The 26,470-nt window shown below is 41.4% G+C and overlaps 1 protein-coding gene across 2 annotated transcripts; it reads right to left on the minus strand.

Annotated features, from left to right (window-relative positions):
- Positions 1-272: 272 nt before the first annotated feature.
- Positions 273-26,245, minus strand: top2b (DNA topoisomerase II beta). Of its 2 annotated transcripts, none has more exons than XM_080862200.1 (36): positions 25,720-26,245; positions 22,675-22,830; positions 21,863-21,953; positions 18,522-18,585; positions 17,945-18,090; positions 17,755-17,852; positions 13,997-14,209; positions 13,378-13,551; positions 13,186-13,287; positions 12,957-13,094; positions 12,712-12,850; positions 11,855-12,012; positions 11,583-11,708; positions 11,383-11,493; positions 11,079-11,184; positions 10,863-10,972; positions 10,665-10,757; positions 10,407-10,521; positions 10,103-10,224; positions 9,505-9,653; positions 9,138-9,369; positions 8,265-8,399; positions 7,967-8,167; positions 7,683-7,878; positions 7,502-7,593; positions 7,238-7,393; positions 7,047-7,130; positions 6,593-6,787; positions 6,284-6,410; positions 5,895-6,059; positions 5,131-5,350; positions 4,738-4,820; positions 4,018-4,110; positions 3,723-3,851; positions 3,561-3,646; positions 273-752 (listed from the first exon to the last, which is right to left on the minus strand). In XM_080862200.1, the coding sequence occupies exons 1-36, from the start codon at positions 25,759-25,761 to the stop codon at positions 588-590; spliced, it is 4,812 nt and encodes a 1,603-aa protein (XP_080718326.1). In that variant the 5' UTR covers positions 25,762-26,245; the 3' UTR covers positions 273-587. The 2 variants fall into 2 exon arrangements, with proteins under 2 accessions (XP_080718326.1, XP_080718325.1); XM_080862199.1 differs by having other exon boundaries at positions 3,723-3,854.
- Positions 26,246-26,470: the final 225 nt, after the last annotated feature.

Consider the following 26,470-nt stretch of genomic DNA (forward strand, 5'->3'; position numbering starts at 1 on the left):
ATCCACTTAACGGCTACCCTGAGGTACCCCTGAGCAAGGTACCGTCCCTACACACTGCTCCCCGGGCACCTGCTTAGTGGGCTGCCCACTGCTTCACTGAGTGAGTGGGTCAAATGCAGAGAAAAACAAGTAATTTCCCCATGGGGATCAATAAAGTATCCATTAAAATGAGCAGGCACTGAGATGTGTTAGCGTCAGTGTAAACTGACATCAGCAGTTTGTCTTCTTACTCAGCGGCTCAGTAATAAAAGAATGAAACCAGCAGACTCGGGGACATTTCAGCATTTACTTTCAACTTCATGTTCCAAAAGGTACATATTATTTTAACAATTAAAATGTGCTAAAGCACTGCATTCTAAACTTCTAAAAGCTGCTTCAGACAAATACAGAACGTTTCAATGAGCATAAAAAAAGAAACCTGTATATGTATAATAATAACAAGTGTAAAACATCTACACGTTAAAAATCATTGAACATCACCATTAATGAAAAGAAAATGTAACAGGAAATGTACAAAAGTCTGTTTGGAAGAGGAGGAGGAAGGGCAGATTTCTATACAGGTGGCGTTTGTGTGACGGCGGGCTACTTTAATCAAACATGTCGTCGTCGTCTTCTTCCTCGTTCTCCGACTCGTTGAAGTACTTCACCTCCTTTTTGGCGCGGCCTGGCCGGTCGCGGGTCAGAGCGCTCAGGCCGCTCATGCTGTTGCTGTTGCTGTCGTCCTCGTCGTCTGACGGAGGTTTCTGAGGCTTCTGCACAGAATCAAACCCTCGTGTTAATCGTTCACGTCACCACGAGACTCGGACGCTTTATTAAAGAAGCAAAACCGTAACACGACTACATGATACTTGTTATGAATGAAGAGAGGAAACATAATAAAATTCACTCAAATGACAGTTCTCATTTATTCCACCCTGGCTGCATTATAGGGCTGAACGATATATCGCATTTGCGATAATATCGCGACATGATCAAGTGCAATTTTCTAACCGCAAAGGCTGCGATTATACTCTGGACATGTCCAAATTCATGGGCTGCATCCTCCTGAGGCCGCATTTGTAGACCGATTACGTCACAGCGACGCGCCGAAGGCTGTCCAAATTACTACCATATCCCAGAATTCATAGCGCGGCCCAGCCAAACTCCAGTTTCCAGCAATGGCGGCCGCTACTAAGTTTTAAAATTACTCATACTAATCTTTCTGGGTCACAAAATAAACTTTTAACATATTTTCAGGCGAGAAAGTAGTTGTGTAAACATCAAATATCTGCTCGGTTTATCAAGATATCCCATATTTGCAAAAGTGCTTCGACGTTTTCAGAGGCGTCTGCTACCCACCAGCTCGACAGCTAGAGGGTTACTGATGCGGCCGAGAACGGCACAACTCCCGGCACATCATTTTCAGATCACCGCGGAGTTTCGCTGCTCGGGTTAAACGTAATATATAAGTCACTTAGACAACCTAAAAATGTTATTGTTGGGCTTTTTTCAGTGTTTTGTTTGTTCGTGAGTAAATCGGTTTGGCTGAGATTAAAGTTATTAGATTAGATAAAATAAAACTTTATTAATCCCCCGGGTGGGTTCCTCCTTGGTTTTCACACAGCTGACTAAACGTCAAACAGAAAACTTATTAAACAGAAGTATGAGACAGTCGAGAATTTACACCAGTGTCTGGTTATATTTTAGATAGCAAGAAGCAGACGGCCGAGTTTATTAAACTCCACCGAGACAGCGGTGACGCTAATCAGAACTAGACCGTCCAATTTCACGCCTTTAAACTTTAAAGGCGTGTTTGTGTGTGTGTTTATACAATTGCTATTATGTTTGCACTTTATGTGTAATGTTACTGACTGCAGAGATCAGTAAGATGTGTGTATTTTTTATTTATTAGTTTTATTTATTTAATATTATTTTTTAATTGAATGACTGTCTAGTAGTTCACAGATGTCGAAAAACTGAGTGTGGTAAAGCCACTGATTTTGTTTATGTATATTTCTGCAATCTGCACATTGTACTGACTTTCATTTTAATGTTTACACCAGGGTTCCTTGTCAGCACTTTATGCTCAGATGTTTGTAAGCTAAAAATAAACTATTGTGTATGTTCAAATATACTGTTGTGATTGAAGAAGTTAAATAAAAATGTCAGTCATCAATTCATGCATCACCTCATGTCATCATAACAGAGGTCTGTCTTCCAGGAAAGAACAGTTTAAAATTAATGTAATATAGTATTGGCCATACTATATGATGTATTGCTTGTCTTTGTTTAATAATACAGAAGACAAAGACCTTAAAAAATAATCGCATATCGCATCGCAATCGCAATATTGGGGCAAAAAATCGCAATTAGATTATTTTCCATAATCGTTCAGCCCTACTGCATTATGTGTGTTAACTTCAGACAGATGTGTCCAAAGGTGGACGCACATAAAACAGCCTCCCACAGTATATCAGCGAAGCACTTCAGGCCTCTGTGCTTGGATGACTTTAGCACTGAGGATACTAAAATCCCTTCTAGGGTTTTTCTCTATATAAATACTGGCGGTGGCCAGCAGTCCCTCTCATGCACCTGTGGTATCAACATCTTACATCACCTTCTTCTCAAGTAATCAAATTCACGAGACTGAGAAACCACGACCTCTGACCTTGACATCACTTGTCTGATTTCTTTGGTAGAAACACGTGTGGTGTCAGTTTGAGGCTACGTCCACACGTACCCGGGTATTTTTGAAAACGCAGATTTTTCTATGCGTTTGCACCTTTCGTCCACACGTAAACGGCGTTTTCGGTCACTGAAAACGGAGATTTTTAAAAACTCCGGGCAGGGTGGATATTTTCTAAAACTCCGTTTTTGCATTTAAGTGTGGACGAGAAAAACGGAAAAAAAATGCAGAAAACGCAGCGTCAAAGGTGTGCGCCTTTTTTGACGTCACACTGTGCGCCACGTTATTGTTTCGGTGAAATGAATTTCTACAATACTGTTAATTCTACTCTCTGCAGTGTTTAAATGCTTACATATACACACAGTTACTGTCCCTCCACACATACGACTCTGTTCTGCTTCTATGCCCCAGCTTTGTTTACTTTTTCCCACCGAGGCTTCTAGACTTCTGATTGGCCAATATTTCTGCACGGTTAGGAATCTAGCGCCACCTGCTGCTTTGGCATGTTCATAGCAGCGTTTTCCTTCATTTCTGCCTTTATGTGTGGACGGGATTATTTTTTAAAACGAAAACGGAAAATCTGTTTTCAAAAATACCCGTGTACGTGTGGACGGAGCCTGAAATTCCGATGCTACCTCTTCTTCAAGTTATCAGCAAACATGATCTCTGACCTTGAGGTTGAGATCACCCAGATTCACACTCGCCTGATATTTTACGTAATGAATTTGAACTGCTACAGTCACAAACTTGGTAGTCCATTTTGGCTGATGGTGTAAAAAACACAAGTGGGGTGACCTGTCCAGGTCAAAGTCAACCATGACCTGGACAGGTCACCAGTTCAGCCTGGCCCCGCCTGCCAGAATCACACAGTAAAATGTCGTCTCTATGCACTTACTCTCCCCGGAGGCTTTGACATTTTCTTCATGGGGCTGTACTCGTCCTCAGAGCCAGAGCCCTTCCTCTTCCTCCCCCGGCCTTTACCTGCAACAAGGTAACAAAAGCTCACAACCTGCACTGTGACTTTTTTACATTTCTTCTTCTTCTTTTTGTGCCTTACCTTTAAGAGCTGGTGCTGGTTTCTTAGAGCCAGTATCAGAGTCAGAGTCCCAAATGGATTTATCGGGTTTTTTTGCTTTTGGTGCTGGTGGTTTCTTAGGTTTAGGAGCTGCATCAGATGGCTTCTTAGCTGCTACAGAAAACAAACACCTGGTTTTCAAATGCTGCACGTGCATGAGTGAGTAACTGTGGCACATTTGAGCCTTTGCTTTGACGCATCAGCAGCATCTTGACACAACATAACAGACTGTCACTGTGTGGTAAGGAGTGCACTGCTCTCTCCTGGACATACTGACCTTTCTTTGCTGGAGATGCTTTGTCAAATGCAGAGCTGCTGGAGTAAGTGAACACTGGGCTGTTGTCATTGTCGCTGTCAGACTTTGCTTCGTCTACAACAAAAACATGAGCATTCAGCTGCTGTTGTGTCTGCAGGTCACTGAGAGATCAGGCCGTTTGTATATCATCCAAATCTGCTCCAGACTTCTTTTAGTCAAACCTCCCAACAGGAGCTCTACTAGACAGAGATCGGGGGACTACAGAGGACATTTGAGTACAGTGAACTCGTCGTCCTGAAATGACTGCAGCTTTGTAACAGCATGCTATCCTGCTGAAAGCATCCACCAGAAGATAATGGGATAAACTGGTCAGAAACATGCTCAGTTGGTCTGTGTTGATCCTCAAATCATAGTAAGAGACCCAAAGAAAACATATTGTGACACCGTAACACCAACACCCTGAACCACTGATGCTAGCAGGATGTTTTGAGTTGTTTACATCAAATTCTGACCCTGCAGTTCAAATTGTGTCGAAGAAATCGAGGCTCATCAGACCTGGCAGTGTTTCGTTCCCCCCTACAAGCTTCTATTGTCCAATTATGGTGAGCTTGTGTTAACTGAAGCCTGTTTCCTGTTCTTCACTGACAACAATAGCACAGGCGTGATCATCTGAAGCTGTAGCCCCCCATCTGTTTCAGTCTGGAGTGTTCTCAAAGACACAGACTCCCAAGTGATACTCACCGCTTTCATTGCTCTTTTCAGACGCAGCTACCTTGGATGAGAAGATGCTGGCTGCGTCTTTCTTTTTAGCTGCAGTCGCTGAACTGCAGAGAGGGAGGAGAAACATATTCAACAGTAAAATACTGCCCAAGTCAGAAGGGAGAGATTGTGTGTGTGTGTTCATATCTTCGTGGGGACCAACAACCCTTTGAAGGCATTTTTGAGACTCAAAATGTGGTTTTAGTGACAGGGTTAGCTTTAGGGTAGGGGGCTAGGGAAAGCATCACGTCAATTAAATCTCCCCACAAGATATGAATCACAGACGTGTGTGTGTGGTGGGTGCAAGAACACGAATGGTGGAAATCCAGGTGCTGAAAGTAGCATTGAACGTAGTGAACTATTCCTAAACCTTACACGGCTTTTTGTTTGGGTGACGTGTATGCTTCATCGTTGTCATCGTCTTCATTGTCATCATTATGGTCATTATAGCGGTCCTTAGCGCCAGGGAAAGCAAAGTCGTCTTTGAACGACCTCGCTGGAGAAGAAGGAGGCTCGTCGTCTGCGTTCTCCTCTTCATCTGCCTCTTCCTCATCCTCCTCCTCCGAGAAATCAAATGTGTATTTTGGTTTGGAAGCTGAAAGATGAGAGCAGGGTCTGTGTGAAACCACATTCTAACTGCCGGGGATTCTGATGCCACTCTGATGTACAATAATTAGCTGAGTTACATCAGACTCCTGTCAGAAGCTGAGTGATATTTTTAGCCCCGGGTGGTTTGAAATCAAGGAGCTGGCTTCGGATTGAAATGAAACGCTAACCAGTCACACTAAGCAACCACCTGATGCAGACGGGGGAATAAAGCAAAGACTGAGTGGATTTAAAAGAGAAACAAAAGGAAATAAATGCATGATGCACAGTGTGAGAATTTTCATTTTGCACATTTGGTGCAGTGAAATGCACATTTAATAAATACTTTCTTTCTGTGTCTGACTCAAACAAATCCCATCAACCACCCAGAGGCTGCTTTAGACTTTCTTGGTGTCTAAACCGTTTCCTTCGCTAATGACAGAAAGACAAATAAATGACATCATTAACAATGCATTTATGCTCTGCACTGAACACGAAATGAACACGATGATCGGAGGGATGACAGTGAATGTTCACAGTGACTGTAACCGTACCCGATGCTCTCTGGGACTTGGTCTCTCTGGGAATGATGGGCTCGCTGTCCTCTAGGTCGCTCTCTGACTTGGACTCGTCGTCAGACCATGGGTTCCTCTTCTTTACCTTTTTAGCAGGAGCACCTGTACCTTTAGGTGCAGGAGGTTTTCTCACTTTAGGAGCTCCTGTATAAGAGTGAACAAGATTACCAGCCTGTCTGTTGGAGTGTTCACATAATACAGTGAAGCTCCTCGATGTGCTTTTTAAACTGCAGTAAATCATCAACCAGGGATGAAACCTGTAGTGTTAAACAGCATCCATGCATGGCCAGATCACACAGCATGATTTGTCATTTTCACTGCAGCACACTGACTTAACCGCTGTGTAACTGAATGATTTCTGCACTGACCGGGCTCCTTCTTCTCCTTCTTCACTCGTGGCGCTTTCGGTTTGGCTGCCATGTTTTCTCCACCTCCGCCTTCACCACCCAAACCATCCTCATCAAACTCCAGTTTCAGTGCTGGGTCTGAGTCACCCTGAGAGGAGAATGCAACAAACCTTTATTCCCTTTATTTGGACATGAAAGTGTTTTAGTCTCATATTTGTTTTTCTCAGGAAGTATTTTAGGTTTTATAAGAGAACGACACCTGTGTAACTGTGTTCTAGTAATGCTGTCATGAAATCTACGTCAACTTTGAAGCCGAAACACAAAGGTTACCTTCTTCTTTTTGATCAGTTTTTTGGCTGCGTCAGATTTAATTGCTTGCGTTGGAGGCTCCACCCTTCGGCCAAACGGTGAAGGCATAGTTTCCTCCAGGTTCATCTTCTTCACTTTGGGCTTGCCCACTTTACCCTTCACCAGTTTGATGGCCTTGCCTATGCTCTGCTCCTCTCGTTCCTGGGCTTCCACATTCTGAGAGGCAGAACAAAAAGATGAGTCATGGTTTAAATGTAGCAGATTACCAGATAAAATAACTCTGGACAAAAGTAGCCTGCACAAAAAAAACAAAGGACAGTTGCTGCAAGAGTTCAAACTCTATGGATCTACTGACCTAAACAACACAAGACAAACACATTTCAGGTGAATGCTTTCTCCTCTGTATTGTTCGGCTCTGCACCTGCCCGTACGATGTGCGTCTTTAGAAAACAATAAATGGCAACAACAAACTTACATCCAGCTCCTCGATGAACACCGTCAAGTCCTCCTTCCACAGATCCTCTGGAGACTTTTTCTGCAGGTCATTCAGCTCTCCTCTCTGCACACAAACACGCACATTCACTCTGTTAATCAACACGTTATAGTCTACATATTCTTACATGTGAGGATGACAGATGTCAGTCTGTAAAGAGATCTATAGAATACCTTTTGGTCCCTCTGCTTAAGCAGTTCGTCCACCTTCTCTTTGGTCAGGCACCACAGAGGCATGTTGAGGATATAGTTGAAGTTTGGGCCTGATGTGGACCCTGAGTCCACTGAACCGTCACTCTCGTTCCCGTCCTTGTAATCCTCTTCTTGAGACTGGCGGATAAAAGCATGAAAAATAAATAGTGTGTTGTAGAGATTCTCCCTGCAGTGTTTGTGTTCAGTACCAATCATGTGTGAATATTTCTAGAAGCTCTGCGATACCTTTTCCTGAGCCTTGGTCCAGGCAGCAACTGGATCAGATTCAAAGCCTTTCTGCACCAGCATGCGGATGAGTTCACGCTTGGACTTGTTTTCTGGTTGGGTTAAAAACAAACGGTGAGATAGAAAAAAGGAATCCGTACTGTGTGCCACGTGGGTGTTGGAGGATTTTCTGCGTTCCTACCGATTACAATTTTCCCTTCGATTTTCTCGAGTACAAAGCGAGCTTGATTGGATAGTTTGGCGGCTTCAGCGCCCAGGTTGCCCAGTAACCAGTCCTTCCTCAGTTTGTAATAGTGCAGGCGGAGCTCAAAGAACTCCTTCAGGATGTCCTGGACTGAATCGTACCTCTTCAGACAGCCCATGTGGTCAAACAACACCTGAGAATGGTGTAGTTAAAAAAATGAAACAGTTCTAAGACAACAGCTGTGGTTAAAGCAGAGCAAGATAAACCAGGGGAATATCTACCATCGAGTTACAGGTGAGACTAGACTGCAGTTTAAAGACTTTGTGAAGGCCAGCTGCCTCTGCTTGGGCCAGCTTCTCCTCAGACATGCGAACCACAAACTTCACTGTAGCATCTGTATGGTATTCCTTGTAATCGTTGATGAGAGCTGGCGTCTTGTCAGTGCCCTGCAACATGGGCTCCAGCACAGACTCCTTGTACGCCTGCATACAAAACGGTTAAACATACAGACAGACATAAAAATATATTCCAGATCATTTGTGACTCTTTACACTCTCGAGAAAACAACCTGGACTGTACCTGTGTCCAAGTCCGAACAGGAAGCTCTGTGATCTCAATGGTGTTCTTGTCTATGACTGACACCTCTCCACTGACCAGATACTGGTTCTGACCCAGTTCATGGATTATCCCTTTGAAGTTTTTGTAGCTAGGAAGCTGTGGGTAGAAGGAAATCAGGACAGGGAGGTTAAAGCCTTTATCTACACTTCAAGCAACAAACCACAGCAGTTTGTGGAAATCAGAAGCACAGCGCGCTGATGAGGACTGTTTGTTCACATCTCTGACTCTCTGCACCCATCCTATAATTTGATGCCCTCTCATGGCCCACAACGACCAGGACAGAGAGCTGGGGGAACGAACCAGCAACCTCCCTGTTACAGATGAGCTTCCCAACCCCCTGAACCACGGTCGCCCTCTAGACACAGAATGAGCATGTGCGTGTGCCCCGCTGACAACCGTGAACAAGCTGGGGGGTGGACTCTGTGGCACTTCCTGCACGTGCCCTGTGGACACTCCTGTGATCCTGTTTGGGAGGCTGACAGAACCATAGAAACATCAAGCTGCTTTCGACCTACCTTCAACCACTACAATCAGTTAGATATGGCAAGTTTCACTGTATAGGTAAACAGCTAAGAGGTAGAGCGAACAAGCAGTTTACACTATGACTTATCTACTTGTCAATTTCTTTTACTAAGATTTGTGATATAAAGTAAGTGTGTGGTACAAATCAGCTCCAGCCATCTCCAGATTCCACAAGACATTTTAAACTCTGCACATATGGAAATATGCTTGATATATAGCTGATGTGCTAATCTGAACCAGCAGTTTCATCTTTAAAATATACTTTCATCTGTCTCCGTACTTGGCGTGCTTTTATTTGTTCACAATGTTTACCATTGGCAGTGGGTCCTGATGCTTGAGCATTCTGTTTATATTGTTGACAATCTCTCGGGGGTCATAGTTGGGAATCTTGCAGGCCCAGCCTGTCCCGATGCCCTCGGCACCATTCACTAGCACCATTGGAATGATGGGAATGTACCATTCTGGCTCCACCTTCTGGTTATCATCATACAGAAACTTTAGTAGGTTGGAATCCACTGCTGGAAACAACAGCTTGGCAAGAGGACTGTGGGAAATTGGACAACATTTATGAAAATTATGCAGTGGAAGCCAAAAATGTTTACTCTGTCTAAAGGTGTCAGATGAGAAACCTTTTAGAAAAATACATTTGAATTAAAAGACATGCAGGACTCATTTGTACCTGAGCATGGTGAAGATGTAACGAGGACTGGCTGCATCTTTTCCTCCATTGATGCGAGTACCAAACTGACCCAGCGGCTGCAGGATGTTCACGTTGTTGCTGCCCACAAAGTTCTGTGCCAGGTTCACTATGGTCATCATGAGAGCTTGCTAGAAGCACGAACGAAAGAAAAAGACATGAATTTGGGTAGTCGCAGTGTTAAAGTCTCAGGGTAAATATCTAAAGGTTAAAAAGTTTCAGTTGTTATTAATATGCTTTCAGATATTCCCGTGTATCCTTTGTTTGTTTGTAGGTTTGAAAATATATTTTACTATATTGTATCTGTGTAATCTGTACAATAAATAAAACATCAAGACTAAAAAAAAACCCATCTTCCATTAAAATTCTATTAAGAATGAGAAGTTTGTTGAAAATGAACACGTTTTCTTCTCAGCCATTTTTTAGGATGGGGTCAATATCCTCTCTGTGGTGTTGAAAAGGAGCAGCGAGTATTTTCCCGGGTATCAGTTTATAGTTAGAAACTCAGAGATGCGTGGACAGAAATGTCACGCTGTGCTGCGTACGATGGTTCATAACGTTCTTAATGATTTGACTGCACCTCTCCATGATGGTAGGCAGACATCTCTGCTACTGAACCAGCCAGCTGAGCGACCTTCACTTCCCTCTTGTCATTCCTCTTCAAGCAGGTAAACAACACTTTTCTCTGACCCGGCTTCAAACCTAAAAGCAACACAAACACCAACATTTACAAAGCTGAAATATCCAGGGCTGATTATACCTCGCATACATTTATAAAATACTGACGTTATGTGTTTGTTGGTATGTTAGGGATGCTTTCACTGTGAAAAAGAAAACTCGGCTAAAAAACCCAAACAGTTAAAAGATGGAGGAAGTGTACAAACCATCAACCAAAGACGGGATCGATCTCTCATTGTCAGAATTGGAGAACAAAATCAGCTCTTTGTTGATGAAGTCATTGTAGGAGAGGTGTCGGGCATGAGTTCCATACAGGTATTGCTGGGTGGTGGGGAAGATGAAGGGAGGGGGAGAAAAGAGCAATAACTCATCTATGTTTTCTCCATTTCACCCAAATCAAATATTGCTGAGTTAGCAGGATTCTGTGAGAGGAGCACGCAAATGAAAGCTTCTTCCATACAAACCTCTGGCAGGCCGTGCATCCTTCTCTGACGTCTGTCCTCCATGAAGTTAGTGAGCCACTCCTTCCTGTCGTCCGTCTTCTTCTTACTGAAGGCCTGAATCAAAGTAGCACATTGAACAGACCCTGAGCACAAATGTATGCTATAATTACTGGCTGCTTTCATAGTCTGTTTGTCCTAGCAGCAGTACGGCGTGCTCACCAGAGTGATGGCAGCGTCGTCCTCAGCACCAGTGTATCTGAATGTGATCCGGTGTTTCTCCATGTCAGCAAAGTATTCCTTTGCTTCTTTGCTTGTACTTGTTCCCAAACCTGCAACAAAAAATTGATCTTTTTATAATGAACAATTTTTCAGACAAAAACGTGTGATTTCAAAAGTCGCTCTAAAATCGTTTCTGAAATGATTCAAACGCCAAACCTTTGTAGTACTTTATATGCCAGGTTTTATAATTTTCCGTGTGTTTCTTCCACTCGTCAAACTCTGGAATGCTGTAGAAGGCCAGCTCTTGTTTGTTCTTAGTAGCCTGGAAATAAATGATGAGGAGGAATCTTTATCACAATGTGTTGCAAGTCGCTCTATTCGCCGCTGTCACGACACGCAAAACAAGACACGTGATTGACTGAATGATCTGAGTCCAACACACAAATATCACCCTGCATATTTTTCAAGTTTCAGGCTGCTTGATCGGTTTAATAAAATGGTAATGGTGTGCCTCCCTTACTTTGACAATGGGTGTGATGAACTCCTCCAAGAAGGTGTGTTTCAGCAGGGAAGGCCAGTTGTGATGGAAGAAGTTGATGAGCAGACCTTTGATATGGGAGCCGTCTTGATCCTGGTGCACAAGGAGAAGAGTTACTGCTATTTTCTGAGCAGCTGTGAGTCCTACCAGAACTGTGAGCGAGTGTCCGTGAGGCCGCTCACCTGATCTGTCATGATCATGATCTTGCCGTAGCGCAGGGACCTCAGCGACTCTGGGTCGTCGTAACTCTTCTTGTATTGGAGCCCGACGATCTTAATGATGTTGTTAATCTCGGCGTTTTCCATGATCTGTTGACAACATGGATGAAACGATGAGCAAATGGACGAAAACACAGAACAGAGTCAATGTCCTGTTATCACATGAACTGGCATTTGTCTGTTTCACCTGCTTTTGTTTCCTACATGTGAAATGTCATTATTGCTCAGGCTCGTACCTGCTTGTGTGTTGCCTCTCGCACATTCAGGATCTTGCCTCTCAGCGGGAATACTCCATAACGATCCCGACCAATGACTCCCAGTCCAGAGACGGCCAGAGACTTTGCCGAGTCCCCCTCAGTGAGGATAAGTGTGCATTCAGAGGAGTGTTTGCCACCTAAGATGGAGATATGAAGAGGATTACTAAGTTAGCTGCAGTGAGCAGCTTCGTGTTGAGTTTTTCCTGCAGCTATAACAAATGAGTGGCTCCACAGCATAATGTGCAAAAGCACCCGGTCCCAGACTAAGAGGAAACTCAGAAAAACACAAACGTAATTCAGAAGGCTAACATTTTATATTTACTCCACATCTGACACACTTTTCATTTTGATGATTATGATGCTGTAAACAGGTGTTGATTTCTTTTTCCAGGACTTGGCACCTTTCCACAGCTACCATCACATGGTTTTCAATTCAATTTTTTTTTTTTTTTATTTAGTTGTTACTGCGTGAACGCAAACTGGGTCTGAATAACACATCAGCAGAGCCACAAGCGATGAACCTCCACGCCTCACAGTCGGACATGGCAAATTCTTTTTAACTGAGAATTCGTCTAATAATAGACTGATATTTTTAAAATATATTTTCATGCATTATTGTTTTTCTCTCTGCTTGTAGTCCACCTGAAGTGCATATTTTTAGCAGGTTTACTGCATAGTGTAGAGTCTCAGGAAAACTGTGAAAATGACATCGCTATGACCCAATCAGACCCAACAGTGCACCATGCAACTCTCTTCTGTAAGATTTCATTAAGAGGTAGTTGCTTGTGGACATTCCTCATTTTAGACTTGAATAAAGAATGAAACTAGTTACATACCGGCATCATTGGCATCATCTAGCTTCGGGATGCCTTTGATCTTGCTGTGCTTCACAGATGAACACTTTTTATTCAGCTGTGTCTGAGCTTTGAACTTTACCCAGTTGAGTATACTCTCCACAATCCCACAGTTGGTTGCCTGTAGGTGACAAACGTTTTTTCTTTGAAGTCCAGCTACTTTACATGAGAAAAGATTAAGTACAAACAATGGTGACGGCTTGAAAAGAAGTGAGAAATGTCCTTACAGCCCTGATAAACTTGTCTGACAGAAGGCACTTGGACCCAAAGCTCTTGGTCTGGAGTGTCATGTTCTCCTTTGTCTGGGAGTCAAACGATGGATTCTCAATCAGTGCGTTCACAAACACCCAGATGTGGTTTTTCACCTGAAGTACAAATGACAGAAAGATTAAATGTTTTTCAGCATGAAGCTGTGAATTGAAACCAATGTATAAATAAGAACCCCAGTGACGTCACCTGGAAGGGTTTAACTGACACTCCTGCCTTGTTCTTCTTTTTCACCACCTCAATAAGTTTGGCTACAATCTGGTCCACCACATAGTCAATGTGCCTGCCACCCTAAAACGTACATGTCTCAGCGTTAAAAGAACTTTCTTTACTTCTGACAGCCATTTACACTTCTGCAGCTTACTACTCATATGCAGATACCTTTGTGGTGGCAATGCTGTTAACAAAGCTGATTTGTTGGAATCCTTTCTCGCTCATGGTGAGGCAAACCTCCCAGCGATCGTTCACCGTTTCATGCACCACCTTCAGGGCCACGCCTGTCTCATCTAGTTTGTCCTTCACATACAGGTCCACATAGCTGCGGAACCCGTTAACCTTCAGTGAAAGAGAGAAGGGTTATTGAACATATAATGTGATATTCAACATGGCAATTAAGTTCTCTTTATTTTGCTTCAAGCAAACTTTGGTAGAAGTAGCCACGACACAAGAACCACATACTGAGGAGGCTATAAAGTCCTTATACTCCAAAAATTACACTTCTCATTTAAACAATCCAAACTGGCGTGATGTGAAGATCAGAGTCTGATACATCCATGTTCTTTAAAATTAAACATTCACACCCATTATCATCCCGTTAACTCAAAACACATACTAATTTCACCTTCAGTGCTCAGCATTGATGTTTACACTCAATGGTACAGTTTTTGCTATATTTATGCAAACATATACAGTGACAAATCTTTACACACGAACACAACAAATGACTACTTTATGGTTAGCTAGTGTGGCACGATAAGGGAAGACATAGAATGAGACTTACAGGTAATTTTTTGCCGTTCAGAGACACTTTAACTCCCCTGCAGGAGCCAGCTACATCATATGCTCTGCGGGTAAGAAGTGCTACAATATCTTTGTCCAGTTTCTCCATCTTAAACTTGGACAGGTCCGGCTGGAATGTCACAGAGGTGAAGTCATCTCCATCAAAAAACTTAATCTTGGGCTCGGAGGTTTTGGTCATGTTGTTCTGCCACGTCTGAGGAGGATGAAGCAAATGATAACATACACATACCTGGTATTTAGACATGGTCATGTGCAGGAGTCTTAAACTTGGACCCCCTTTGCTGTATTGAGTGAACCTGAAAATCTTAATGTGAAAACATTTGGTGTCTTAATAACTGTGCTTGTAAAACCCAGACAAGTGGACTTCTTTATGTTTGTAAAGATGTTTCACCTCTCACCCGAATCACTTCATATGATGATCATATGAAAACAGCTCTGATTTCAGTGGGCAAGATTTCAGATATTAGTCTATAAACAAGGAAGACTGTGACTGTGACCTTGCGGCAAATAAATAAATATATATATATATATATATATATATATATATATATATATATATATATATATATATATATATATATATATATATATATATATATATATATATATATATATATATATATTAGTGCTACTGAAATGAAAATTCTCACTAGACGTCTGTAACGACCCATCCAATCCACACATGTGACCACAGATGTCCTTAAATTAAGTTGTATGTAGAGCTGGGCGATATAAGATTTTTTCATATCACGATATGTTTTTTTCATTTCAGGCGATAACGATATCTATCACGATATAAGCCAAATAACTATATTTGTAAGATTTAAATGTGCCGTTGCTCACAAGTAAAATGTGAAATAATCAGCAGCTTGTTTTTATTTAAATATTTATTTCCCATAATAAGTTCAACAGGGTAGATGTACTTAAGGAACATGAGACTTTTTCAGATAAATAAAGGCAAATATTGCAAACTACACAAAAGGCAGCCGCTAAAGCGTTTAAGTTTCAAAATAGAACAAACGAAACAGACTAAATTGTCAATTCCACTTAGAAACAAAATATTAATTCTAAAAATAAATCTTAGTTTGTTTTACAGAATAACAGACAAAACTGACTAACTTTTGTCAATATCAAATAAACTGAGAACTAAAAGGAAATTCTCAATCTCTCCTTGTTGTATAGCTGAGCTTTTCAAACAGTTTTAACAGTTACTTTAGTCTGACAAAAGCCGAATGACGAATTAGCGCTTCCAGTCAGAGACTGAGGCTCCGTCCACACGTACACGGGTATTTTTGAAAACGGAGATTTTCCGTTTTCGTTTTAAAAAATAATCCCGTCCACACATAAAGGCAGAAATGAAGGAAAACGCTGCTATGAACATGCCAAAGCAGCAGGTGGCGCTAGATTCCTAACCGTGCAGAAATGTTGGCCAATCAGAAGTCTAGAAGCCTCGGTGGGAAAAAGTAAACAAAGCTGGGGCATAGAAGCAGAACAGAGTCGTATGTGTGGAGGGACAGTAACTGTGTGTATATGTAAGCATTTAAACACTGCAGAGAGTAGAATTAACAGTATTGTAGAAATTCATTTCACCGAAACAATAACGTGGCGCACAGTGTGACGTCAAAAAATGCGCACACCTTTGACGCTGCGTTTTCTCAGTTTTTCTAGTCCACATGTAAATGCAAAAACGGAGTTTTCAAAAATATCCACCCTGGCCGGAGTTTTTAAAAATCTTCGTTTTCAGTGACCAAAAACGCCGTTTACATGTGGACGAAAGGTGCAAACACATAGAAAAATCTGCATTTTCAAAAATACCCGGGTACCTGTGGACGTAGCGCACGCACCAGTTTATTGTATTTCCAGACTTGCTTTCGGCACAATTTACTACAAAATTTACTACTACCACTCTGTTTTTTGTCAGACTTGAAATAGCCGAAATACCTTCACACTACGGAACTTCTATGGCTCTTCCGTTCGACAATCTCTCCGGCGTTGGAACCATCATCTGTTTTCTCTTCGGTCACGCTCGGTTGATTTTTCTAGTCGGCACACTCATTTCCTCCATTACCCGGGCGGTACGGTGGCTGGCTGCTTCCCAAACAAACACACGTGCGGCTTGGCACTTGTGCTGTACGTAACAAGTCACGTGACGTGACGCTGCGGCTGTGATTGGTTCGGCTCTGCGCTACTTAATTTGGATTGGCTGTTTTTTTGTTTTTGTTTTGTTTTTTTAAGAGGACAAGAGCGGCGAGGTCTATCGCGATAGGTTAATTTTTCTATCGAGAAAAAGTTATATCGCGATACATATCGTTATCGTTCTATCGCCCAGCTCTAGTTGTATGTAATAATGAGAAATGAAACACAGAAAACGGTGTTGAACACATGAAGAAAGGGAGGTGTAAAAAGGCATGGACAGTCATGGCACCAGCAGAAATCTGTCACTAATTAGACAGCAGTCCTGCAAATTACTATCAGCTGGTTCAGTCCCAACTGATGGCCAATAAAAACACGTCTCATTGCCAACATGTAACACAAGAAACATCTCGTGATGGGTAAAATTAAGACCTTCACAACCTTATTGTTGCAAAACCTGTTCATGGCATTGGTTACAGAAGAGTTTTTAAACTACTGAAAGTTCCAGGGAGCACTGTTGGGGCCATAATCTGGAAGTGGAAAGATCCTCATTTCACCATAAACTGTCCACAGCCAGGTGCTCCCCACAAGGTTTCAGACAGAGGAATATAAAGAATTATCAGAAGCATTGTCCAAGAGCTGAGGAGCACCTGTGGAGAGCTACAGGAAGACTTGGGAGTCAGCAGATACAATCGTTTCCAGTGACGAGGCCAACTGAAACTTTCTGAAGCTTGTGTTAAAGACGGGGTTCACTATTCAAAGCTTTTTAATACGGCCCTCTTTGGTGGCATCTGGTGGCCAAAAACATGAAGAACAAGTTGAACTAAAGTTGAACTTTCATTGTGAAATAGTGAATAGTGTTATGTCAGATTGATTAATGCTTTTGATAAATAAACGTCCTTGTTTTAAACACCTCACAGTTCTTTGTCCCTTTGCTTCTGATGTTTGTAAACATTATGTGCTTTTATCTTTACACCTTTAGTGTATTTCTAATCTATCTTAGCTCAATTTTATTTCCACAAATGCAAATACACTAGCCTCATTTTAAACACTACTATAATGATACTCTAGCTTACGTAAAATTGATTATTGGACCACTTAATAAAAAGGCTATAAAAACAATTACTATTTGTACCAATTCTAAATTATTTGAATGTAACTTTTTATATTTCACCCCTGGCATATGTTAATTATGTTCCAGTTTTGGCACGTGAACAGGAAAGAGAACTGACTCAGTGCTTCTGAACCACTGTGAATAGTACCTTCAGAAATATACAGGTTTATAAAATTGGGGCCGTGTTCAGCACTTGCAGCTTTGATGGAAAAATACTGACGGCCGCCAATATTACCTCTCAGCCTCCTAACAGATACAAATGTGGTGTCAAAGTCTATATGTTGATCGTCAGAAAAGTTGACGTGTTAAAAAAATAAATAAATCAGAAATCTGCAAAACCAACTTGTGAAGTTTCTCATCCAAAAGAATGAGAAATGATAATATAATGAAACATGCAACAGGGTTACTATGAAACCCCAGAAACCGGATATACATTAGTAATATATATGTGTGGTAATAAAGCATGAAAGGTACTGCTGTAGTTATCTCACCTGTTTGAAACTGTGTCTGTACTCTTTACATGCTGTTTCCACTGTGAACTTGGTGCTAAAGATATTGCAGAGTTTAGCACCATAGCCATTCCTTCCACCTGAAACCAATCAAACAGTCAGCAACGCTGCTTTCAGTAACTTTTCTGCATTCACAATAACAACTGAGTGATGTCAGACTGTCTGCATTCACCTGTGATCTTCTTTTCCTCGTCGTCATAGTTGCTGGAGGTGAGCAGGTGGCCAAAAATGAGAGCTGGGACGTACATCTTCTCGTCTTTATGCTCCACCACAGGTATTCCTTTACCATTGTTCCAAATGGAAATGGTGTTGGATTCACTAAAACCAGTATAAAAAGTTTAAATACAGGATAAATGTGGACACAGGGTTGACCTCATCATCAGGGAAATGTATTACACTTTTCACTGTACGTCATAACCCTGTGGTATTTCTTTCTTGTAATAATGGCTGCAAAAATATTGTTTCAACATTGACACTAAAGGAGTGTGAATCCTTTTATCTTTTATAAGTGAAATGTATTATTCCACACTTATATGTAACCTTTCCAGAGTGTTTTATACAAAAAAAAACATTTTCAGCTTCCCCAGTTTGACAAAGTGACCCATAACCAGTTCCTCTGCCTCAGATATAAATTTCAGGAGGACACAGGAGGCAGCTTGTTTAAACTGGCTCAAAGAAAAATACATGCTTCCTAAGATCAGCTGCATTATTTTTAATGTAATGAGGTAAATATAAAATGATGTACTCACGGGTCAATGGTGATCTTGATGGCAGTCATGTTCTTGTCCCTTTGTTTGTTGTCAGCTGCATTGACTGTCAACAAGCAAAACATCAAAACACAAAGTTGAAAGAACAAAAGTATCCCAGCAGCCGTCCATTACCACGGCTTATGAGCTGTAGTTTACTTTATTTCGGCAAGATTTACGCTTGTGTTCAGAATTTATCTCAAAAACCTATTTTGGGATGATTTTTAGTAATCGGACATGGTCAAAACCTTTGACAGAGGCATTATAAATATCAATTTCCACAGATTTATTCCTGGGAGTCCACTACAGCAGTTTTGCATAAATCACAGTTCACTTTACTTTGACTTAGTTCCCCCCACACCGGATGGCGCATTGGGCAGCAAGGGATTGCCAACGAGCTCGGTTTGCAGCCACATCTTCAGCCTCGTCCCATGAAAGATCGACCGCTTTCAGGTCCTCAATGAATGACCGTCCCCACGTCTGTTTTAGTCGTCCACGGCTCGGTGACCCCCGGGCGGGTCTCCATGACATGGCTATCTTTGGTAGTCATTCCGGATGTTGGCGAAGAACGTGACCGGCGAAACGAAATCATCGCTCCAATACCACGTCCTCTAGCAGTCGTGAGGCAGTGCACTGAAGGACCTCCTTGTTGGTAACACGATCTTGATATGAAATCTTGAGAATCCGTCGAAGGCCGCGCTGTTGGAAAACATTCATCGTCGGGTGATTGTTGCCGTCGACTTCCATGTTTCACTCGCATAGATAGCCACTGGTACGACTATCGTATTGAACAAACAGACTTTGGATGATATTGAGTTGGTGGTCGATCTCCAAACCGGATTCAAGTTACGCATGGCCGATGCTGCTTTTCCGAGCCGACAGGCAATGTCCTTGTCCGAGCCACCGTCCGGTGTTATCACACTGCCCAGATACATGAACTGATAGACTTCATCAAGCGGGCGGTGGCCAACAAGTACCGGAGTATTCGCTCTGGCATAACCGAACCGCATGACTTTGTTTTTGGCAGTGCTGATCTGCAGTCCGATCATTTTCCAGTATGGCGGTCAAATTGCGAATGAAGCGTTGAGTAGATCCGAGCAGCGCAATGTCGTCCGCGAAATCAAGATCTGCAGTTCGTCATCCGTCATCCATCATTTCCTTGGACTCCGTGCTCACCGACTCACAGTTCACATCAATAATTATTTATCTTATGTAGGGGCATGGTTTAATCTTCACTTTATCTTTAAGACCACCCTCTCTTACAGTAACAGTCTTCAGACTGTCTGCTAACCACAGACACAAAGTTTGTGGTTAGCAGACACATTTCAGATAGAGCTGAAAGGAAGAGAAAAATGTCACTTGGACAATGTTGTACATTTTTTAATGGAGAGCACCAACTACCTGATGCTTTCACATCCAGTATAGTTAGACACAGCACAGACTACAAACCCAGAACAGTGTTTCTGTGTGGAGCACATTTTCACATTGTTTTTAGTTGTTTGTAGTGGAAGCCTCTGTCCACTGTCACACCCAGTTTGGGATGAACAAAACCCTCCATTATGAAAATTATTTGATTTGATTTGATATACCTTTATTAGTCCCACAAGGGGAAATTTCATAAGGCTGCCGACCTATTGCACGCAATGGCGGCGCCATCTTACCCTCCGACCATACATACATTACACAAAGCATCACATGGGGAAGACAGGTCAGAGAGGTATAACAATGGAAAAATGCACCACACGAGGAAAGATAAGGAGAAAAAATAACTCCCCCCAGACTGAGCTCCAACAGGGAGATCAGTTTGAGAACAGAAAAAAACACCTCTGCACAAAGCACATGAAAAAACTCTTAATACACCAAAGAAACACATGAGTTGTTTCTTTGGTGTATGGTGAGTTCAGGTTTAGCCTCTCTCATTTAGCAGTTTTTAATTCAAGAGATATATCACAAGTTTAATCAGTTTAATCTCTTTTGCAGTACAATATTTCATACAAGAGTTACAGACCTTACAAAATCTGAAAAACACGCTGTGTAAGCACACCTCTGGAGTGGTTATCTTGGAATTTTGGAAGCCTTTGCACTGTTCTACATAGTCTGTGAGCCTAAATGTATCCCCTCCCTGAACTGATGTGATTGTCGCACATTTTATTATTAAGTCTTTATCACTGTCCGTTGACCTGTGAATACGGATGGGTAGTGATATCGGTTCTGACATAAACGGTAGTAACCAGACCGAAAAGCAGTGCACATTTCGGTGCTTTTTTTTCCTGAGATGTCACACACTTTGGATTCTAGCCAATCATTTTACCTTTCCAAGGATAGTAGGCGGGCCCAGGTACGTACGTTCTTTTAGAGCAGCGCTAAAATTTCATTAAAATCAATTGTTTGACCAAGATCTTCTGGACCTGGTTGTTTGTACTCTCCTTCCTCAATTATGTGAACCTTAACAATGCCCAAGGCGAAGCGGTCAAAAGTCTGGCTGTACTTCACAGCAAAAGATGCAAACTCAGCAGCAACAAGTGCTTTAAGGTGATACTGTGATACTGTGCAAAGGAAGTAACACCTCGAATCTGATGAAACACCTGGTGACGCATAGCGCTTTTTTTAAAAGCCGGGAAATGCACCGTATTTGATAGCTTGCTGCGAGACCTCACACCGAGCGCATCTACTGCAGTGTGGTGCCTGTTATTGGACCCGGAGTTAGCAACATCCCCCAAAAACCCAAAGAGGAGAGTCCTGGCCCCTAGCCCTGCCAGTGTAGCAGAAATGATGAGGATGATGATGCAGCAGCAGCCGTTCTTCTCTGCGTGAGTAGCTTAATGTTGTTCGTGTGTAATTTACGTTGAGTAGGCTAACCACGTTATTACATTAATGCATGTAAGGTGAACTAGCAAACATCATCATCAAAAAGTTAAGGCCGCAGCTATGACTGCGTGCTACCTCAAACACATTTGACTTTGAATAGGTCATAAATAGGCTCACATAGAAATACTGTACACATCAAGTCCAGTGCTAACGGTGCTAACAGAACAGTGCTAACAACAGCCTGACTCAGTGAATAATACCAACATTATAATGATAATGCCTCATATAGTGTGTAAAAGACAAATGTTGAAATGTTTCATACACATATTCGGGATTTACTCGTGTTTTCTTAAACTGAACAACAGATCTTCTATGTGCCCAGATGACGACGGCCCAGCTGCACACACATCTTTAAACTAAATAATCCAAATTTCTAATCACACATTAACAAGTTTTCTTAAACAATTTGAATCTTTAATCGAGGGGCAGAAACATTTTTCCACACACTTATTAGAGAACAGTTTGGAATCACTCACCAAGAATTTCATCAAAGATTTTGTACAGTCCAGGAACATAGGTGATTTCTCTCTGGTTCATCCCGATCTCTTCATCAAAAACCCACATTTGCTGGAAGAGTTGCAAAAAACAAAACACATTAAAAATAATGACAATAATCAAATTCTAATAGTAAGTTTAAGGAATGTTGAGGTTATATTCATCAGAACAGTCTCAGGAAGTAACAGAAGGAATAGGATTCTGAATTTAAATTTGGCCATTAAAACAGGTTTTCAATTATAGATTCAGTTACTGATTATTCCTTTAATTAAAATGTGAATGGTTTAAACTATAGCTATACTGGTGGACAGACGTTTGTATGTATTATTTCACTGGGCACCAGGACTGTCTTGGAAGATCCTGAGAGGGGACTTGTGTTAACTTGTCAATTAACTCTTCTGAACTGGGCAAACATTTTGGTACATAATCTGCAAAAGACAGATAATTTGTCCCACATTTCCTAAATGACACAGCCAAAGGACAATGGGCTCTGTACTACACACAACAGCAAAGATGGGAGACAGTTCAAAACCAAAGGACTTTTACTGTGAGCAGAGATCCTTACGACACACTTACAGGCAACCATTAATGTGCTACTCTAGCCAAACAGATTTTCACCTGAAGACAGAATCATTTTAGCAGATAATTTTCAGAAAAAAATTAAAATAAAGATCGTTATTCTATAAACTCCTGACACAAAAATAAGCTTGAAGCCCTCTTTGTAAAATGCCAGTGAAGTTGTACTGCAAGTAGTTCTGTAGCCACCAGCAGAAGGCAGTCTCCTGGGACCCACCTGGGTGATTGGCTCAACAGAACCAATGTACGTGTCTGGACGGAGGAGGATGTGCTCTAGCTGGGTCTTCTTCTGGTACACTCGCTCCACAGATAACTTGGATCCTTTCTTGGCCCCTTCCATTTTTCCAGCATCCCCTCTGCCGTTCGCAGCCTCCTGTTAGACAGAATGGTTTTGGTTGTGAGTTCATTTATTGCTGTATGAGACACACAGGATATACACAGAACTGAATTTCATTGTTACTGGAGGGCAGGGGTCTAATCCACCATCTTTATTCCAAACGACATGTTTTATTTTTAGTTTGAAAGTTGTGAAAAATACCAGCTTTAAGTTTTACTGAACATACATTACTGTCGAAACGTCTTGAGTCACATTTCATCTCTTTATGTTTTACTAGGCAGATGGAAAATAGGTGCAGCAAAAGTACTGAAACATCTGGAAACATAGATGGGATAGCACAGCGTAATCAGGCAATTCTACTTTTTTTTTATTCTAACAAGTTAGAAATATTTGGCATGATCTCCTTTATCCTTCAACACAGCCTTAAGTCTCTTAAGTTTTCTTTTAATTTCTTGAAGCATTCCTCAGGAATTCTCCAGGGTTCTTGAAGGACATTACAAACCTCTTCTTTGGGATCAATACGCTCTTCGTAGGTAAATACCAACACAAGCAGGCACAACGAAAGCATCAGCACGTAAAAAGAGAGCGACTTCAACAGCCTCCAGCAAAGCATGACACTTTTCAAAATATGCAAGAAAATCGTTCTCTGTGATCGAGGAACCAACAGACATGTTCCACCCCTGGAGCCAAAAACACATCTTTGACTACAACCAGGCTATAAAAGAGGAGATATTAGCAGCTGGTGATGTGTGACTCCAATGTAAACAAATGACTCTGCCTAGTATTGGTGTGTAATCGCTAGTTGCACTGCGTATGACAAGATAAGTAAATAGTGGATGGAAATTACTGATGCAGTTATATAGTGGAAAAAGCAGCTTTAAGCTGCTGGTTAAAAAGCTCCAACCTTGACATTAGCTTCAGGGTGGCTGTAGCTCACGAAGCAGAGCAGGTCATCTGCTTATTGAAAGGTTGGTGGTTTGATTCCTGGCTGCTCCAGTATGCACGCCAAATATCCTTGGGCAAGTTACTAAGTTGCTCTCTGATGCATCCATGGGAGAATGTAAGTTAGATAGAAAGTAATTATAGTAGAACTAGTGCTCTTGTGAATGAGGCAAGTTGTGTAAAGTGCTTTTTATTATGTGACGATTTATGCAGATTCCTGATGATTTCTGAAGTTATTTCAGTTACTGTTAAACCAAAGTGTTAAATTGTTATTTTGTACTCTCACTTAAACATTTCTGGGGAAAACGATACTCAAACTACCTAATGTGTGCTTATATTTGAATTATGCTTCATCAGTTCTAGTGCTCTATAATTTCGCTCATCGCCGCACACTTGTGTTTCTTTTTGCAAACTCCAAACATCAATAAAACAACTTCAGTATATTTTTCCATAGCATCAGCAATATTATTTCTAATTTTCTTGAAATAATATGATATAATCTTAACCTCTACTTAACAACCACCATTGCACTGAGAGCATTTCTGACGAGGCTTCCAGAAACATTTATTTTCTCCACCAATTTGCTAAACTTTTTAAGCTGACCCTGCACAATGTACCGAGACATGCAAAATGTTTTGTTAAAATCTCGATGCTAAACACCTTGTTGGTGCAAGCACACTAAGAACAGATGCTTTAGTGACAGACTGTTAGTAACAGATAAAATGAAAATAACAATTAGCCAAGTTTTAATTGTAAGTTGTCTGTTACAACTTTTTCATAGTAGTGGTGAATTAATGACAATAAACAACAAAAGGACAAAAGTTTAATTTCTGTCTGTAGTTCATAATCATATGTTTTGGTCATGAAGTGATAAATATAACTATGCTCATAGTATTATATACGCTTTAATACATATTAATTGATGATATTCTACTAAATATATTCTCATACACTAACAAGCAGGAAATCCCAACAACAAGGGGGTGGGGGTTGGTCTCAGAAAAAAATATTCACCTTGTTTTAACAAATTAATAAATTACACAGGCTTAAACAACAGATAATAACCACCGATCACTTTCATAAATGCTAAGATTCAAGTTCAGCCTATTAGTAAAATATACTCATACAGTAAGTCTAATGGTACGGAATGTAAACAGTGTGTCACACAGACCTGGATTTGAAAAGCATTAATTACAGTCACCTCGTCAATGCAGTGCTTGAAGTAACTAATTATTCGTATCAACAGCAGGTAACTGCTATGTTACAAGATTTTTGAAGCGCATGTAAACATCTGCATTTTTAAATACTTTAGTTCAAATCTTTTACTACAGTATTACTTACAGTAGTACTCATACAGCAAAAGTCGGATATTAAAACAATGTTAATGCTGCAGAGAAGTTTAAATGTAGCTGCACACCAGACGGTCGGTGTGAACAGGTCAGACTGAGGGAGGGCAGAGAGCGGTCTGAATCACCGTACAACTGTAGTGTGAAGTGCTGTGCTGGCTCGCACTTGTGATCATTTTCAATACATCTCCTACTGCATTTTTCATCACGTATTAGCCGTACATGTAGTGGTACAAACAGTCATGTAAACCAGTCTCGATGAGACGCTTCTTCCAACTTTCGCTTGAAGACATAAACAAGGAACCATCAGGGCACAAAAAGAAAAGGATGAATGTCGCGTTTGACCTCCCAGCCCTTCACGTCTACAAGACTCAACCCAGTTCACTGCTTTGTACCCGAGTTAGAATTTAAAAACAGACTGTAGATGCCTCATCCTTAACAACTGTATGAATAGCCAGCAGAACAAATACACCGGCTGGCGATGAAATTTAAATGCCATCGAGAGGCAATAGTCGAGGTTCGCGCTGCCCTTGGGTTGAAACAACATTGTAAAGTATTGCGATAGCGCTATTACTTAAAAAAAAAATATATATATTTTTTAAGCCAAGTTCGTTACTCGTGTGCCAAACAAACTTACCATCCAAGCCAGATCCCCGCTTCCTGTAGCGCCGTTGGACATCTTCCTTTGTGATTGTTATTTTTTTCTAGCTCGCAAAAGGTCTTAGTTCCCGTCCAAGTCAAAGTCCGTCTACATAACAAAATGTCTTACTTGCTAAAACACACCCAGACCAGTCTATATCCCATGTCTTTTTTGGGTCGTTTAAAAGATAACTCTTAAAAATGCAACGAAACAGGCAGACGATTATTGCGTATCGCAGCTATTGTTAAAATCGACAAGCGCTGGCACAGTAGGCCTAAACTTCCAACAAAGATGCTAACCGGCTACAGGCTTTCAAATAAATACTGTACAAAAGTTACGCATTAAATAGGTTTACAATTTCACGTGAAAATGAAACATAATAAAAGCGCAGTTTATCTGAAACGCTCTGAAAATTGATTTAATTAAACACTTTGCATTTACACATAAAGCCTGTATTAGCTAACCGCAGCTACCGCTGTCCGGCTCCGCCATCTGCAAGATATACGCCGAACCGTCTCGTAGATATGCCGACCAATCAGGTGTAAGCTTTTCAAACGCACCGGCGTTTCAACCAATAGGACAGGTCCATTTATAGTAACCCTTCCTCCTTTTTTCAACACAAGATGGCGGTAAAAGTCCGTTCGAGCTTCGTCACAGCAGGCAGCGTAATATTATTAGTGCTACGAATACGTTGTTTTACCTTTACTCCAGGGTTACCACGCGCCCTCACGTGTTTTCGTTAATTCAA

The sequence above is a fragment of the Rhamphochromis sp. 'chilingali' genome (assembly GCF_963969265.1).
Source record: "Rhamphochromis sp. 'chilingali' genome assembly, chromosome: 17".
In the NCBI taxonomy this organism is placed as follows: domain Eukaryota; kingdom Metazoa; phylum Chordata; class Actinopteri; order Cichliformes; family Cichlidae; genus Rhamphochromis; species Rhamphochromis sp. 'chilingali'.

What these genes read in the sequence shown, in the direction of transcription:
- top2b (XM_080862199.1), bottom strand. Translation starts at nt 25,761, where the DNA reads ATGTCCAACGGCGCTACAGGAAGCGGGGATCTGGCTTGGATG. An exon ending in TGAACGGCAAAAAATTACCT is followed by an intron (nt 13,552 to 13,996) that starts GTAAGTCTCATT and finishes CTTTCACTGAAG; the next exon opens with GTTAACGGGTTCCGCAGCTA. An exon ending in TCACCCAAACAAAAAGCCGT is followed by an intron (nt 4,821 to 5,130) that starts GTAAGGTTTAGG and finishes CCCTCTCTGCAG; the next exon opens with TTCAGCGACTGCAGCTAAAA.